At 41.0% G+C, this 16,816-nt stretch overlaps 2 protein-coding genes across 2 annotated transcripts in view; both read left to right on the forward strand.

The window, feature by feature from the left end:
• Window positions 1–8,826, forward strand: part of mmp2 (matrix metallopeptidase 2) — a 9,861-nt gene extending 1,035 nt beyond the window's left edge. The window contains exons 3-13 of the mRNA XM_008310375.1: window positions 600–748; window positions 1,022–1,150; window positions 1,655–1,828; window positions 2,185–2,358; window positions 2,905–3,078; window positions 3,173–3,328; window positions 3,442–3,568; window positions 5,342–5,478; window positions 6,316–6,475; window positions 6,704–6,813; window positions 7,671–8,826. Of these exons, the coding sequence (XP_008308597.1) occupies window positions 600–748; window positions 1,022–1,150; window positions 1,655–1,828; window positions 2,185–2,358; window positions 2,905–3,078; window positions 3,173–3,328; window positions 3,442–3,568; window positions 5,342–5,478; window positions 6,316–6,475; window positions 6,704–6,813; window positions 7,671–7,783 (1,603 nt within the window). The 3' untranslated portion in view covers window positions 7,784–8,826. The remainder of the gene's footprint in view (window positions 1–599; window positions 749–1,021; window positions 1,151–1,654; window positions 1,829–2,184; window positions 2,359–2,904; window positions 3,079–3,172; window positions 3,329–3,441; window positions 3,569–5,341; window positions 5,479–6,315; window positions 6,476–6,703; window positions 6,814–7,670) is intronic.
• A 973-nt stretch (window positions 8,827–9,799) lies between these two features.
• lpcat2 (lysophosphatidylcholine acyltransferase 2) lies at window positions 9,800–16,784 on the forward strand. Its single transcript, XM_008310374.3, has 14 exons — window positions 9,800–10,118; window positions 10,466–10,608; window positions 11,605–11,822; window positions 12,188–12,300; window positions 12,921–12,981; window positions 13,083–13,141; window positions 13,292–13,326; window positions 13,450–13,504; window positions 13,729–13,811; window positions 14,165–14,290; window positions 14,369–14,522; window positions 14,993–15,091; window positions 15,417–15,558; window positions 15,691–16,784. The coding sequence occupies exons 1-14, from the start codon at window positions 10,008–10,010 to the stop codon at window positions 15,867–15,869; spliced, it is 1,578 nt and encodes a 525-aa protein (XP_008308596.1). The 5' UTR covers window positions 9,800–10,007; the 3' UTR covers window positions 15,870–16,784.
• Window positions 16,785–16,816: the final 32 nt, after the last annotated feature.

The following is a 16,816-nucleotide window of genomic DNA, read 5'->3' on the forward strand; positions in this document are numbered from 1 at the left end:
CGCTCCTCAAACCTCAGTCCACCCCACCCCCACCCACACTGCCCTGAAGTGCTTGTATTTTGCGTCTTGCTAACTGCAGCATTCCTACGCAGCGTGTGTCAGGTCTTTTGTTTTCATGCTGTTTGAGGTTCACAACGATGTGGATTGGGTTTTATTTATATCAGCGGTTTTCATGTGGACCTGATCATTACATCCTGGGTGTGTGTGTGTGTGTGTGTTTGTGAAGAAAATGGTCAGCCAAAGACGACAACAAGCAGCAGATCATAGTGTTTTCTGTAAGAGGACGGTGTTGACAGGCGTCTAACAGAGTTTCTGGCTGACCGTTGTTTCAGGAGACACAGGATGACTCATATCCCCTCCTTGTCTGGCGTCAGCTTGGGAAAAATATAACCTCTGTCCATATTTCTATCTAGAACCCATATCTGCAGATTCCATGTTGACCTCTCATTACTTATTAAGTCGGTAAAACAGCAATTGGTAACCAAAAGTGGGCCACATGTGCACATATCGGTCCAAAGACAAACCCTAGGTGTGGCTCTCGTGTTCTTGGTGATGAATTACAGCTGAGGATTTCATGCCATTCCCTTTCTCTTCTCCAGAATCCTGGGCTACACCATGGACCTGGACGAGGAGGTCATCAACGATGCCTTCTTCAGAGCCTTCAAAGTGTGGAGCGATGTCACTCCGCTCACATTCACCCGACTCATGGACGGAGAGGCGGACATCATGATTAATTTTGGACGCAACGGTATGCCATGTGTATTGATAAGAACGTGTTTGTGTTTTTAGGTCGGCTGTCAGAAGCTGTCTTCTGGTGCCCTGCTCCTCAGCAGTGACAGAGGAGACACAGCAAACCTTTATAATAGTGATGTCACTAAAGGCTCGTGACACTGTCCTATTGATATTTGACAGAGAGACTGTCTAAGATGACTGACACCGTGGTCAACCTGTCGATAACATTTATCAACAATCACTCTTTCAACACACTGGGTAAATTATACTGTGATGATGTCATAAACAGAGCACGGAGACGGTTATCCCTTTGACGGCAAAGACGGCCTCTTGGCTCACGCCTTCGCTCCGGGGGCAGGAATCGGAGGAGACTCCCACTTTGATGATGATGAGCAGTGGACACTGGGAGAGGGCCAAGGTAATGAGTTTGTACTGCAGTTAATCACTGAAGTACAGTTTAATACGTGGAGGCAAACTGCAGTATGAAGCCAACGATGTCTAAACCGACAAAGATTTAATCTGTGCCATAGCTGACGTGTCATTCATGTCAGATAATATTTATTTAATGTAAGACTTTTATGGACTGAACTCATTGTTTGGTCTGACTGTCTGCAGGCTGAATAGGAAAAGAAGAAAATCTCTACCACTTCCATTTACTTTAACAGATATTGACCCAGATTCCTGTCATCTGCCTTTGCCATTATTCCTAATATTGTGCAAAAACAATCAGACTGTGACATTCCTTTTCTTGTGCACAGTGCCAAAAGCCCACTGGCAGTTTCAGGTAGCCCCGTGTTTACAGTTAGCTCAGGAACAATAGCAACGTCGTCAACGTGCAGGAACCCGTCTTTAATAATTAGCTTTGTCTCATCGTGATAGTACATCGGAGAGTTGTATCACCTGTTCTTTTGGTGTTTTACAGTGGTGAAGGTTAAGTTTGGCAACGCCGACGGAGAGTTCTGCAAATTCCCCTTCCTGTTCCAGGGCACCGAATACAACAGCTGTACATCTCAGGGTCGTGACGACGGCTTCCTGTGGTGCTCCACCACTTACAACTTTGATGATGATGGCAAATATGGATTCTGTCCTCATGAATGTAGGTACACCACAAGGCTGATAAATACTTTTAGTCAAAAAATAATAATGGAAATTAAAGTGAGTAAATGAATGTAACATCTGGACTTCTGTTGTAGTTAGTGCCATCTAAAGGTTTATTACAAAGAAGTTGTTCATATCACTAAATTATAAGTTGCTCCTCGGAGTCTTGACAGAAAGACAGTACGTATGGAACCTTTCTTTTTCCAATATCGTCCATTTGTCCAATTCGGATTTTTTTTATATTTCCTTAGATATTATAAAAGAAAACCTATATATTACAAAATAACAGACTAGATATGAATGCAGTATTTATTGTCATTGATCATTGTCTTCATAATCACCTTCTCTCTGCAGTGTTATTCACCATGGGTGGAAATGCAGATGGCGCTCCCTGCAAGTTTCCTTTCACATTCCAGGGCGACAAGTACGACTCCTGCACCACTCAGGGCAGGGACGATGGTTACCGCTGGTGTGCCACTACTGAGGACTACGACCGGGACAAGACCTACGGGTTCTGCCCTGAAACTGGTAGGTGGTGTAGTGGTGCATGTACAGAATGACAAAGACTAAGACATTATTTATTCAGATATATATTTACTGTTGTAAACACTGTCTTTGAAACACAAGCGTCTGTCTCAGTGTTTGCTGAGATTCATTTTACTCCCATGTGCCATGTGTGGTTCCCTGTCATGTGCTGGTCGACAGGAATCCCCCAGCAGGCTGTTCCAGTCTTGCTTGTGGTCTGCCAAATGGCTATGAAAGCATTTTAATGTGCAGTGGCAGGGTTTATTTTCCATTCAGTCAGTGGGACTGCTTGAAGAGAAGAAGTTTGGTCAGACAAACACACAGGACGAGGCAGAGAGCTGCGTATTCTAGTGTATAACAGCATTTGCTGAACAGGATGTTGATGTTGCATAAGACACTTCCTGTATTTGCAATTTCAAAGTGAGATTTGAATGAGAGTTGACAGTTGTTTTTCAGTTGTCTGTGCTGAGCTGTTCCCAGTCATCTGGTTTTGATTTCTATCCTTTAAAAAACAAACCCGTCATGTCTACACGTCCGTTCCTCCCTCAGCCATGTCCACAGTTGGAGGAAATGCAAACGGAGATCCCTGTGTTTTCCCCTTCACTTTCCTGAGTGACACCTACGACTCCTGCACTGCATCTGGGCGCAGTGATGGCAAGATGTGGTGTGCCACCACTAAAAGCTACGACGACGATCGTAAATGGGGTTTTTGTCCCGACCAAGGTAGGAAGTGAGCCAGTCGTAGCCGTACAGACCGACGATTTCTTTATCACACATTCAGACCGCCAACATTTCTGACTGTGTCCTGTGTCCTCAGGCTACAGTTTGTTTCTGGTGGCAGCCCATGAGTTTGGTCATGCCCTTGGTTTGGAACACTCCCAGGACCCTGGAGCATTGATGGCCCCCGTTTACACTTTCACCAAAGACTTCAGACTCTCTCATGATGACATTCAGGGCATCCAGGAACTGTACGGTGAGGAGAAACGTCACGTGAGGCCAGTGGTCGGGACAGAAACCACGGCTAAGGAAATATTAATTTCACGCATTGTAAATAACACATGATGTTGCTGAATCTCTTTAAATCAGGCGTGTCGACAGACAAGCCTATGCCCCCAACTCAAGGTCCTGTTACCCCAATGGACATCTGTCGTGAGCCGGTGGTCTTTGATGCCGTAGCTCAAATCAGAGGAGAGACGTTCTTCTTTAAGGACAGGTAATTATTAACAGGAACACAGTGTTAGAACGGGATGAAAACTGACTGTGACAGTGACAGCTAATGTAGATGTAAAAACAGCCTCTCCTTCACTGATACCACTCCACAGTCTGGTAAGTGGACTGTATGTGTGCAGTCAAACCTTAGTGTAGAACAGTACTTCTTAAATAGTGGGGCAGTAAAATATTTCTCAGAGTAAAATCAGTTACTCGTAAAATGAAAGATTCCCAGTGTCACTGGAATTTTGATGTCAACAGGCAGTTCACCTTCATACCAATAGGGTTCAGTCTTTGATTTTGCAGAGATTTTAATCCTCTCTGGGTTTACCCCCCTTTCTGCCCCCTCCCCTCACAACATGTCACCTAGCTTGGCTTTTTTCCACACATTCACAGTGATCAGCCGAGCGGCACATGTGAGGCTCTTTTGAAGCGCGGACATCAAGTCATGGTGTTTTAACTCTTCAGATAACTGGGGTATTCGACTTCACTCAAAACATTGTGAAATGGTCTTTTATTTCACAAGTTTCATATAACGACGGAGGAAAGAGTATTGTTTTCACATGAGTTCTTGTTGGCGCTCGACATTTCCTCTTAATCTCGATCACTGCTTGTCTTCTGGCACAGCACTGTGTTCAGTGTAGGACAAATCCTAACATGATGCAACCAGCAGTGCCTGTAGTGTAGTCCTGACGTCAGCGTTTTACTGTGTGTGTCTGTCTGGGGGCTTAGGCTGAAGGCAATTATAAAGTCTGTCCCACAGAAAACAGTTTGGCCAAACTGCTAATTTGGAATTAGGACTGTAATTTAACAGAACAAATATTTCTCAGTGATAACACATGTTCATGTAACCAGAGCCAGGAGCTGTTAGCAGGACACAGCTTTACCTACTGATTCTGAAGCAGACAGTGTCGGGCTTAGACGATGAGTTGGTTTAAAAATAAAACCTGAATGTGTCTGTTGGACCAATGCAGTAGGATGTTGATGATGAAAGCGTTTTTTTTTAAGATAGCCTGCCTCCTGAGAGCATCTTGGTGCAGATTCACCCACACTGAGGTCACAGGCCTGTGGTGGGATTATTGAAGATTATTTAGAGGCGTTGAGGTACAATTACAGATGTTCAGGATCAGATATTAGCAGTTCAGAGGGACAGTTAAGGGTGTAGGGGGGTTGTTTGTTTGTGAGTTCCTTGTGCATCTTTGGAAATAAGGAAATAATCTGAAAAAACAGACAGAAGATGACAGGTATAATATGTGTCAGGATTTACCAAGTTAAAAAAATAATAATAGTAAATTATAATTATATAACTGTACACAGTGAACTCCCAAGAAAACTCTTTAAACTAAACTAAACAAAAACTTTTTAGGCTAAAATGTGCGTCTCCTTTAATCCCTCCTAAATCTAAGATCCATCTTCATTTTTATCAGTGTCCCAGCCCTTCTTTTCATCTGGCAGATCTGTTGCCTCTTATAAAATAGGTCAGTGGAAAAGAGTTTGGGAAGCCATGGTTGTTGTGCAGCTGTGAATTGGAAATCCGGGCAAGATGGGTCTTGTTCCACTGGCGTCGGCAGCCCCAGTCCTAACGAGAACCAGATGCTCATGAATCAGGCCATTGTGGCTGGTTCAGCCAGTGAAGCACTTGCACTAAAACCTCCCTCTCTTCCTACACATACAGCTCACCTCAGCCTCACCCCCTCCCCTCTGCTCCTCACTCCCTCACTCACCCCCAACTCCTTTTCCCTAAATGCTCACCCACTCTCACCTCTCTGTCTGCCAGGTTCCTGTTCCGGTCAGTCAACTTCAGAAGCAAACCCAATGGTCCCATGCTGGTGGCCACCTACTGGCCTGACCTCCCCAGCAAGATAGATGCTGCTTATGAAAACCCACTGGAGGAAAACTCTGTCTTCTTCGCAGGTATGCAGTGGGAGAGAATTAGTTGGATTCATAATAAATAAGATTTGAACTTTCTGCAGAGTTAATGTTTTAGGTGGGCGTTCTACCAGTGCAGTTGTTCTTTTATTTTTTTTCTGCAGTACTCCCATTTTGTAGATAGCGCAATTCTCAGACCACTGCCTTCCTCTGTTGCACTGACACATTCATAAGGAATGTTTTGAATCTCTACTTAACTGAAGAAAAAACACTTGAATTTCATCCAATTTGAGATGACCTTATTCCTATTTAATGCTAAAAATAAGATCAGAATACATTGATACATAATCTGTTTCAAACACTATTGATCTGTCATTTGTTTTTGCTGCCGGCACTAGTTAATTTTGAATTACATAACCTGTCCATCAAGTTTCTATCACTATTCTGTTTGTTTGGATTCCAGAAACTGTTTTACTTTTATAAGTAACAGTAGATTTTCTTCCTTTTTTTTTTTACTCTCAGACACTTTTCCGTTTCAGAATCAAGGGTTTTGTTTTTAGTGAAACAAAATGACAGACAAGAATGTTGGCACTCTGCTGTGCACTCTGAAGACACTTGAGATGTTCAGCAATAGTTATTAGCGGTTAAAGAACGGTTCCTTGTATCTTACCAAAATGAATACTGATGAGATTTATGGAACAGATTTCTCTGCTGGAATGACTTTTGCAGCTGAACTGCTTTAGATGACAAACAAAGTTAATATCTAAATCGATTAAACATTCACATATTTGATATGAAAGCGTGTTTGGTGTCCAGTCCTGTGTTAAAGTCAGTTATTTATTTGTTATATTTCTATAAAATGTATTTTCTTTTCTCATCCAGGCAATGAGGTATGGGTCTACAAAGCGGATCAGCTGGAGAAAGGTTACCCCAAAAAGCTCTCCAGCCTCGGCCTCCCCTCAGACCTGGAGCAAATCGATGCAGCCTTCAGCTTCAGAAAGAACAGAAAGACTTATCTTTTTGCCGGAGAAAATTTCTGGAGGTGACGACCCTGAGTTATCCATGGTTTTGTGAGGCTAAAACTCTGTATTTAGTGTTTGGTTTGACCTGAACTGTGCTGTAAAACCACAGCCGCCCTTTTAGCCCTAACACAACATGGGAGTTCATACTGTTTATGTCTGGCTGTTGAGTGTGCGTCTGTGTGTGTGTGTGGTGTAACACTAAGACACGGCACGTTAAACCAATGCATATTTCTGTCTTGTGTATACAGATATGATGAAGAGAGAGGTGCAGTGGACCCAGGCTTCCCCAGACTTATTGCTGAATCCTGGAATGACATCCCAGATGGACTGGATGCAGCCTTCAGTCTTAATGGCATTGGTAAAAAAAGAACAAAAAAATCTTTGAACATAACCTTTTTAGGGAAAAGATTTAGAAGTGGATAAAAACCGAGTCTGAAGCAAAGAACTCCATTTTTTTTTATTGGTAAAGATATATACTCCGGAGCGACTTATAGTCTGAAAAACACAGTACTTCTGTTAGTGTATTGGCTCAGATGGAGCCCTATAAAGCAAACGCTGCAGTACAGCTAGGATTACTTCAGGTATTTTAAGGAATGATGACGGCGGACTGCTTTTTGATTGGTAGGCTTATAGACAAATAAACCAAGTGTATCAGTGGTATATGAAGGGAGTCATTTTAAAGTCAGGGAGTCTCTCTCTCTCTGCAGAACTAAACACACCGTGGGAGAGAATCTGTTTTTCACAAGTCTTTCTATGCAGTGCTTGAATTTTCAGTGATTTTAAACCATCATCATTTTCCTTGCTCAGTGAGTAGGGTCCTGCTCACTACCTTCAATTGGCCTTCAGATTAGTAAACACCCTCCTAAGACTCAGCTATGTATCCTCGGACTCTTCGGCGGTATGTAGATTTCTATGGCAAGAAACCAGGGGTTTTTCCATTACTGCTCTCCAAACTTCCACATGGTCCAGTAAGCATGGCTTTGCCTCTTCCCCACGCGGTCTTTATATAACGCCAGTCTGTTCCCTTCCACAGAGCTGCCTCTGTATGCTGCCTGATCAGCTTAATCCAGAGAGAAGACCCATGACCTGATTTAATCTGCGCAGTTAATCCTCAAATATCATTAATCGGATTATTTACCCGTTAGAGAGAGATGCATGTTCATTTTTTTTTAATACGATGGAAGTATAATTCAACTGGGCTTTTTGTCTCGACAGATTACAGCTACTTCTTCAAAGGCAACCACTATTTCAAACTGGAAGACAGCAGCTTGAAGATCGTCAAACTGGGTGAAATCACAAAGGACTGGCTGGGCTGTTCATCATTTTGAAAGACTTCACCACGTCTAAATATCTGAAAGGAAGTTGGGCCTCAGAAAGACATTGGCATTAGAGTGTGCACAACATGGGGTTGCTGCAGTGCACTCAGTCATAAGTTGTTTTTTTTTTCTGGCAACAATGCCCCCCCCGAGGGGGTGTGTCCCTTTTCAGCCTGAATAACCAGCCCTCAGCTTTGTACAGAGGTACTTTAAGACCTTCTGCAAATGCTGAACATAGGCAACTTGATGTTTGCTTCATAAATGTGTTATTGTGACGTTTGATTTTTAATGCTGTTGCAGATTTATTAATGAACGTGTAACCCCCCATGTTTTATTGTTTTAGTTTTTTGTGTTTTTTTTGCCTTTTTCACTCAGACATCAGGTATGTCCACGCTGCACCAGAAGCAGTGCTATACTTTGCTGTGATGTTTTTGTTGCATAAAAATAAAAATTTTAATTTTAATTTTTTTTAAATCACATGAGGATATTTCAAGGTAAGTGTACAAGATTTTTGTAAATGTATCATTTTTAACTAATTTCTCTCATTGTTGCGCAAAACATTTGAAAAAATGAATTTGCACAATATGTATGACCGAAAATGGTGCTTTAGAGTTTGCTTTCGCGTAAAGTCCGAAATATATACACATATACACAACTTATATTCCGTGTATGTCTATGTCTGATGGGACTGTTCAGTATTGTCTGAATGTCAGAAAGTAGTATTGCAGGCACACGATATTTCTATTTTTGTTTAGCACTTTTAATGGGACTCTACAAGGAAACAGAACAAAATGGAGACCTGATTATAGTCATGACTTTTCCATGTATTTTAGTTCCTTCACTAATGGTACAGGGAGGTTTAAGGCACAGGTTGCCTTCAGTGGCTCTATAGGTTTGCTGCTTGATGGAATCATGACAAGAATACCGCAGTAGTATTGTTTAATAATCTTTTTTTTATTCCTGGGTGTTGGCACTACAGTAATTGTGTTTTGTGTTGTTTGTAATGCTTGTGCACTTTGTTATTGTCATCAATAAAGATGAAAGGTGGCCAAAAACGGGTCATGATTTATTGGAAAAGTCTCAACAATTTACAAAAGGGTCGGACCAGAGACAAACCCCCCCACACACCGACACACTGACCCAAATAAAAACAAATAATTCCTGGAGTGAAGTTTTTTAAGGTACACACGGTTGTTGTTTTTTGTGAAAGTACGCCATCTTGTGGGCTATGTTTCAAATAAACTTCATCAGCAAATCAGCCTGGACTACAATATATTATATTTTTATTGTACATTAAAATGTATTGGATTCGCGTTCCTTAACAGAATGTATAGAAAATGTAACTTTTTTTGTTGATTTTTTAAGCTATTTTTAGCTAATAACTGCTCACATACCTTTTTCAGTCTTATGGCACTGATTCTTAAACTTTATTTTTCTGCTACTATTACAACACAAGGACCAATTTATAACTTTTGTTCTGTTAATACTACATAATGGTTTGAACAGTTGTTTGTGACATAGATACTTTGGTCATAAGCGTATTTTTTTCTGCTAATATAACGGCTTTATTTATTTTAATAAACGTACTTAATAAACTGTGGTAATATTTATATTTTAATACTTTCTTAAAATAACTTGACATATTATCTGCGAATATTTCCACTTTATTCTTATGATCTTGTGCCTTCAAATGTAATGTTATTGTCATATTATCAGACTATTTTCTCATAGTACTAAAACTTTAATCTTATAAATGTATGACTTTTATTCGCTTTTGTAAAATAACTGTAGTTCAGGTAATATTGTGACGTAAATCTTATGAATTGGTGGCTTCTTTCTTATAAAGTTATATTAGAACATTATATTTATTTTTAGTTTTATGGACCTACAAATTTCATCTTGTAAATTTTTGACTTTACTCGCCTTAATGAAGAAATAAGAAAATATAAGAAAAATGTAGAGTTGGAAGTAGCAAATTAGTAAAAAGTATTAGGGGTGCACCCAAGAGCGACATTGTCCGGGTTGCCAAAACGGCTGTAGCCGGCCCTGGAAACCTCGCTGGAGGTGGAGCCTCCTGTGCAGCTCACGTTGTTTTCTTTCGTAAATCCTTTATGTACTCCCTCCTGGGCCTGCGTTGTCGGAATGTGCAATAGGTTAAAATGTTGAGGAAGTGAAATGACAGAACCACGGCGGTTCAACCTCAACCATTGCTCGTGTTTCCGCAGCCTGGACTGTCATGGCTCCACACCGAGTGTTCGCCCTGCCGAGACAGCAGTCTCTCCTCCTGCCTGCGGTCATCAACCCGTTCGTGCAGGACACTAAGCTGTCCAGAGCTACAGTTATTAAAGTGAGTATGGTGTCACTGCACTCTAATGATTCAGACTTTGAAGAATCGTCATCGAGAGTTGGTGTGAAATCCCTTTATCGCTGTGTAATCAGGGCCTCTAATCGTCTCCGTGAACGCTCTGACAATCGGCTTGTCATGCCTTGTTATGTGGAGCACAAACAATGAGAACTGTTGTGTGCCTTCTAGAAAAGCTGCCTGTGCTTTGCATGTATTTCCACACAGTGGTTCATTTTTCTGCTCTCTGTCAGAGACCGGGGCTGGAGTTGACTCTGACAGCACACTTCCCCATATGCTATAGGGCTCTGCTAATTTATGGTGAATCCACATATGTGATTCTGTCCATACAGTGTGTCCTCCTGGGAGTCTTCCTGGTCCCTGTCCGTGCAGTCCTGCTGTCCCTGGTCCTGATGGTGACATGGCCCGTGTCTGTCATAACAACCTTCCAGCATCCCCTGAAAGGAGCCGTGCGACCAATGACAGGCTGGAGACGGTAACCAGGAAACAAACACAGTCTCCCATTAAATTGGCCAGGCCTTGGGGACAGCATGTCCCAGGCTGGCAGCACAGGCCATCAGAAAATATTAGAGATGTCATACACACTTTACCAGCTACAGTAAAATACATATAACAAACACCAGGCTGCCTAAATGAACATAATGTAAAAATTACCATAGAAAAAACACTAGAGAACTATGGTTCGTAGAAAACAAGTTGTCACGCAGACCAGAGTTTCACAAACTACGGTACGTGTACCACTGATAGTACAGTATGTGGACTCCCTCTAGTGGTAAAAACATTGAATTTGCATTGAATTTGATAGGTGTTAAAAACAGATAAATATGTTTTTCATTCTGACATCATATCTGTATATTCATCTCAAATAACTGCAGTATTTCACCTAAGCAGGGTGTATCTTATTATTCAACTGTCAACCAGTCTGTACAAGTGACGCACGACCACGCCCTGTTTATGTGATCCTAACTATTTGTCTGCTTGAATATAACTCACTTTTATCTTAAAACTGACCACCCAGAGTTAACACTCTGGGTGGTCAGTGCATGAAAGTGTGGTTGTAGACTATAGAATTATGACATAATATATTAGTATATAGTATATTTTTTAGGGCCAAAAATGAAAGCTTGAAAGCTTGAAACCTTTGTCACAATCACAGTTTCCTAAATTCGAACAGTCATTTTGCCCTCTTTTCGATATGGTACTTATTTGGACCTTTTAGAAGGTTTTTTTTTATTATGAGGAAGTGATTGACAAAGGAAGTTTAGTAGTAAAATGCAGCACGAAAAGAACAAAATTACGCAACACTTCCTTTCAAGAAAACACTGATCAGACCTTTTTGATTAAAAAACATTTATTTCTTTTATAACTTGCCCTGCTCTCATTGTTTACAGTCCTATTTATATTAGAATCAGTATATAACCATGGAATTTAACCCTCTAAATTTGTTGTTTGTTTGTTTGTTTTTACCCAGGTTCATGTGTCAGAGGATAATGTCCGCCTTGGGCAGAGCCTACTTTTTCTGCCTGGGCTTCAGGGTGGTGGTCAAGGGGAAGCAGGTGTGCAGCAGCGAGGCTCCCATCCTGGTTGTAGGGCCCCACTCCTCCTTCTTTGATGGGATTGTGTGCATCATTGCAGGCCTTCCCTCCACTGTGTCCCGCACTGAGAACCTGGCTGTTCCTATATTTGGCAGTGAGACATTTTTTTATTATTCTTATTCAGGTTTCTTTCAGTCACAACCACTTACTGGACTGCTTTGATTTGAGGTTTTATTTTAAAAATGAGTTTTCCTGTTTGTTTTACAACAACCATCAACACTAGCTAAATTGTCAGACCTACATAACACATATATACATTAAATATGTTTTCTTTTTATTTAGAATTTTTTAGAAACCCACAATTTTACAAACTTTTTGGCCCCAAAAACACCATGTGGTCTTGTCAACTGGTGAATTAAGAAAATCTTTGTGCATTTCTATTCTAATACCAAAGATAAGAATTGACCAAATTATTATTTTTAAATTGAATTCTGGTTCCTTCTTTTCCTCCGTCTTTAGGGTTTGTGCGCTGCCTCCAGCCAGTGCTAGTTTCCAGAACGGACCCTGATTCAAGGAAAAACACAATCCGGGAGATTGAGAAGAGAGCCAAGTCAGGAGGACAGTGGCCACAGGTCATTGACAACACCCACATACACGACAACCTGCCGTCGCCTTACAATTGTGGTTTTCTCCCTTTAGTGCTTAATCCTTTTCCAGGGTTGTAGGGGGAACTGACAGGGCTACACCCTGGACGGTGTGCCAGTCCATCACAGGGTCACATACAGTGATAAATACACAGTAGTCAGTTTAGTGTTTCTACTTGACCAAATGATGCATGTATTTTTACTGAGAGAAAATCAGAGTCATGAACACGGGGAAGCCCTGCTTCAGTTACCACCTGGTAACTTACTGTAAGGCAAAAACATCACCCACTTCTTCACTGTCTGGCTCCAACTGCCATTATGTATAAGTAAAACAACACATGATGTAACACAGATAGAGTTTCCCAGCAGATGAAATCTAATTGGACGAGATGACCACTGGCTACAGTTCACCACAGCTGGGCTGTTTCAGCTGCAGCAGGACCACACTGGCTGTGTTGGATCACATGTCCACTTTTTATTTATGTTGGTTATAACTGAGCTTAAAATCAAAACAGACAGGTCACCTTAAGGAAAACTTAGGGTTGTTTGACTTTGATTTTTTGACTTTTGGTTGCTTGTCATGTTAATAATAATGCTTTGTTCCTCAGGTTCTGATCTTTCCAGAGGGGACGTGTACTAATCGCTCCTGTCTCATCACCTTTAAACAAGGTGTTGTACTACAATGTCTGGAGTGTTTTTGCAGCTCTGATGCACAGAAACTGTTTCCATTAATTTGAGAATTGCTTCTGTTGTATTTGCGCCACCTGCAGGGGCCTTTATCCCAGGAGTCCCTGTGCAGCCTGTACTTGTGAGATATCTGAACAAACTGGTGAGTTATTTTGGTCATTTCATTTTACTTCACATCCTAATTACAGTACACAAACCCAGTTTTGTAGCTGTATTTGACTGTGAAAATGGACTATTCATATTATTTTAGATAATTGTTATATAGATAATAATTTCTAGTTTTCTTCTTCAGGATACAATTTCTTGGACATGGCAGGGTTTTGGCTCGTAAGTGTGTCCTTTTTGCATTTTAAGTGATTTTTTATCCTATCAATAGTCTGTCTCTTTCTTAGAGACGACACCTCAGCCTTCTGCGAACACAGTTAGCTGACTCACTTCTTTTGTCTGCAGGATGACACTTCTGCTTCTCACTCTTTGTCAACTGTACACCACAGTAGAGATAGAGGTAACGTTTTTATCATGTTTTATTATGATGTTCAACATCGAGGTTTAGCGTTATAATTATTATTATCCAATCATTGTTATGTACTGTGTGCAGTCAACTGATAAAGATCTGTATTCTGCAGGAAGGGATTATTTTTCCACCACAAATGTTTTGGGAACATGTTTCCCCCCCCCCTTGCCCCTTTGCCTGACCTTTAATTTTTATCTGTTTGCTCAAATTTCCAGTTCCTTCCTCCACATATTCCCTCAGAGGAGGAAAAGAAAAGTCCGGCTGTGTTTGCCAGCAAAGTGAGGGAACGCATGGCACAGTGAGTTGAGACATGAGCGTTCTAATGATGGAGTACTGTTTAGAATGCAGATTAACAACAAAAATAAAAATACTGTATAGGTTAAAACTCATGGTGAATATAAAACACATATCTAGACGTGAGCTACATTTTCTAACAAGGAAATAAACTCACATTAACAGTCAATAGAAACTCCTAAATTAACACACATGAAGTTGAACATAAATGTAACAGAGTAATAGCAGAGTACCTAAGCAGAGTCATACTGTATATTAAACAATACTTTTTAATGCAGTTTTAATGTACAATGCATTTAACGTATACTTTTAGTCCGTTTCTTTCAAGCTGACACTGTCTGCATTCACTCTCTGCAGTGCTTTGGGCATCCCAGTGACAGACCACACATATGAGGACTGTCGCCTGATGATCTCTGCAGGAGAACTGACGTTACCCATGGAGGCCGGTCTGGTGGAGTTCACCAAAATAAACCGCAAACTGAAGTAAGAATGTCTCACCAAGTACTATGGCGGCATCAGATGGGCATTAACAGTAATATTCAAAAATATCATATCCTTCAGTCTAAAGTGGGACAACGTCAGGAAGGAGCTGGAAAGCTTCGCTGCCATGGCCGGTTCCTGTCACGGAGGACGCATCGGTATTGAGGAGTTTGCTAAATTCCTGAAGCTCCCCATTAACCCCGCCCTCAGGGAGCTGTTTGCCTTGTTTGATAGGGTGAGACACGACAGACTGTAGAGGAAGTATTGGATTTCGCTTAAAGAATTAATCATTTTTTGTGGATAAATCTTTGTATGGGCATCTGCTGTGCAACCAGGACAGTGAATAAGGGAGGGGGCCGTGTTGTGTCTTCAGGATTTATTAAGGGGAGGAGGAATGTACAGTATAATTAAAGCAGTTTGACCTCATCACATAGTCTTATACTTCAGAGCAGGAAAGTTGGGTGAAAGGACAAGAAGACATGAGTGAAGCACAGAAGGAATCCTGTTTTATTTTGGTGAAATGTTTGACAGTGATATGGAATTGTTATCTGTGAAATAATCAGGATTTTGTCACGAAGGACATTAGTACCTCTTCGTTAACAACCATGTAACTGTTTGAGGATAAAGGTTAAAAAGATAAAATACTTTATTTATCCTATTTATATGCAATCAATCAACATTTCTTGCTGTTTCCCCCCCGACTAGAATGGAGATGGTAGTATAGACTTCAGAGAGTATGTCATTGGTGTGACCATCCTGTGTCGACCAGCCAACACTGAAGACGTTCTTAGCATGGCTTTCAAGGTAACTACAAGTATTTTAGTTATCCTGTAAATATATAAAGAGATGTTTATAGTTTAAGTTGGCTCATGTAATTTAGCATTTCAAATTCTTGAAGACAGCTTTAGCCACTGGAATAAATCAAGAATTATTCAGATATTTAGTTACAGATTCCACTGAGAGATAATGTTAACCTGCAACCGGTATCTATTCTTATACACAGCACTGCTTTCACTGCTATTTGCCAAATAACAGGATCTGGGTTTACTTAGACAAGACTTTTTTTAGTTTTTAATCCACAATAAAACTGAAAACACATTTTAATCTTGCTTTGTTCTCTGTGATGAAGCTGTTTGACACGGACGAGGATGAGAAAATCACACGCGAGGAATTCACCGCTCTGCTCTACTCTGCTCTGGGTGTGTCAGATCTGAACATGGCCAAACTTTTCAAAGAGATTGATGCTGATGGCTCCGGTTACATCACATTCAGTGAGTTGACCTTAACTTCAGACACAGCTTCACGGGCAGTCTGCGTTTTTTTGCCTTATTTTACTTCATATTTCGGTTTTTCTACTTTAGGCTGCTCCCCTACTGCTTTTCCTTTTGTGTGTAATTCCACAGGTGAATTTCAAGCCTTCGCTTTGAACCACCCAGTATACGCCAAGCTGTTCACCACCTACCTGGAGCTTCAGAGATACCATGCGATCCAAGAGGCGCTGCCGGGAGATCTGGAACTCACTGGTCAGCTCGATTCAAAAGGAACGGAGGAAGAAAGCACCTCCGATAAGAAGGACGACTGAACCACTGACAAATGTTTAGACTAAAAGTAAAGGCAGAATCTTGCTTTAGTCACTTGCCACAGCAGAGCCCCAGCCTTGTAGGCTTTTCCATGACAGTGTACATTTTTAAAGTTTAGTGCCTTTTTAAATTCTGTTTCCATATAGCTCGGAAAAAGGTCATAGGTCCAACAATAGTTGTCATTTTTGTGTGCTATTGCAGAGTAACTGCATACGCTCCAGTGAACCTCCTAAACATTTTAGCTTTTATATTTTCTACCACTGTTGTGTTTTGTATCTTAACCAGATCACCACAGAACTGCTCAGCAGTTTTGTTTTGTTTTTATGTGGTTCTGTTGAATTGTTTTTAACTTTGCTTGAACTCAGTTGAAGCTAAATTTGTGATTCTTATCCCCTGCCTTTGTAGTTTCCTGTAAACCAAGTCTTAAAAGTTGCCAAAACATTGTAAGCAAAGAGACGTCGTACTAATGTATTACAGTGTGAATTGATGTACAGTAAGGTTTATTAAGATGTAAACAAACTGAGAACATGCAGTTTGTTCTGTTTCCTCCTTACATCTAGAGCACACGCTGCGTGTTACACTCCGTTTCTGGTGCTCAGGGACTTGGCGGTATAATTAGCCAAAGGTTTGCTTTGTATGTGCTTCTATTTGCATCTCACCAGAAGTTTGTTTTGCTGAGGCGGCAGTGCATCTATTCAGCCCGATGTTTATTAACACGAAGCAATCACTGGAATTAGGGCAATTTGTGAGCAAAAAGGCAGCAGCAGTTTCCACACACCGCCGTATACCAGCAGGGTATGATACCAGATAAACAAGCAGTACTGTGTTTGCAATTATGAGAGGGCAGTAATGTATTCTTTATTCTGTTGTTAATTCTGCCGGGTTTGCTTTTTAGAATAAAATCCAGTTTTATTTTGTGTTTGCTTGCGATTCCATATTCACCTCATTA

Source organism: Cynoglossus semilaevis, chromosome 5 (genome assembly GCF_000523025.1).
Source record: "Cynoglossus semilaevis isolate Cse_v1.0 chromosome 5, Cse_v1.0, whole genome shotgun sequence".
NCBI classification, from domain to species: Eukaryota; Metazoa; Chordata; class Actinopteri; order Pleuronectiformes; family Cynoglossidae; genus Cynoglossus; species Cynoglossus semilaevis.

Excerpts from the sequence above, each read along its gene's own strand:
- lpcat2 (XM_008310374.3), top strand. The coding sequence starts at position 10,008 with ATGGCTCCACACCGAGTGTTCGCCCTGCCGAGACAGCAGTCTCTCCTC. Across the intron at positions 11,823-12,187 it reads GGCTGTTCCTATATTTGGCA|GGTTTGTGCGCTGCCTCCAG; the intron begins GTGAGACATTTT and ends CTCCGTCTTTAG. Across the intron at positions 13,142-13,291 it reads TGAGATATCTGAACAAACTG|GATACAATTTCTTGGACATG; the intron begins GTGAGTTATTTT and ends TTTCTTCTTCAG.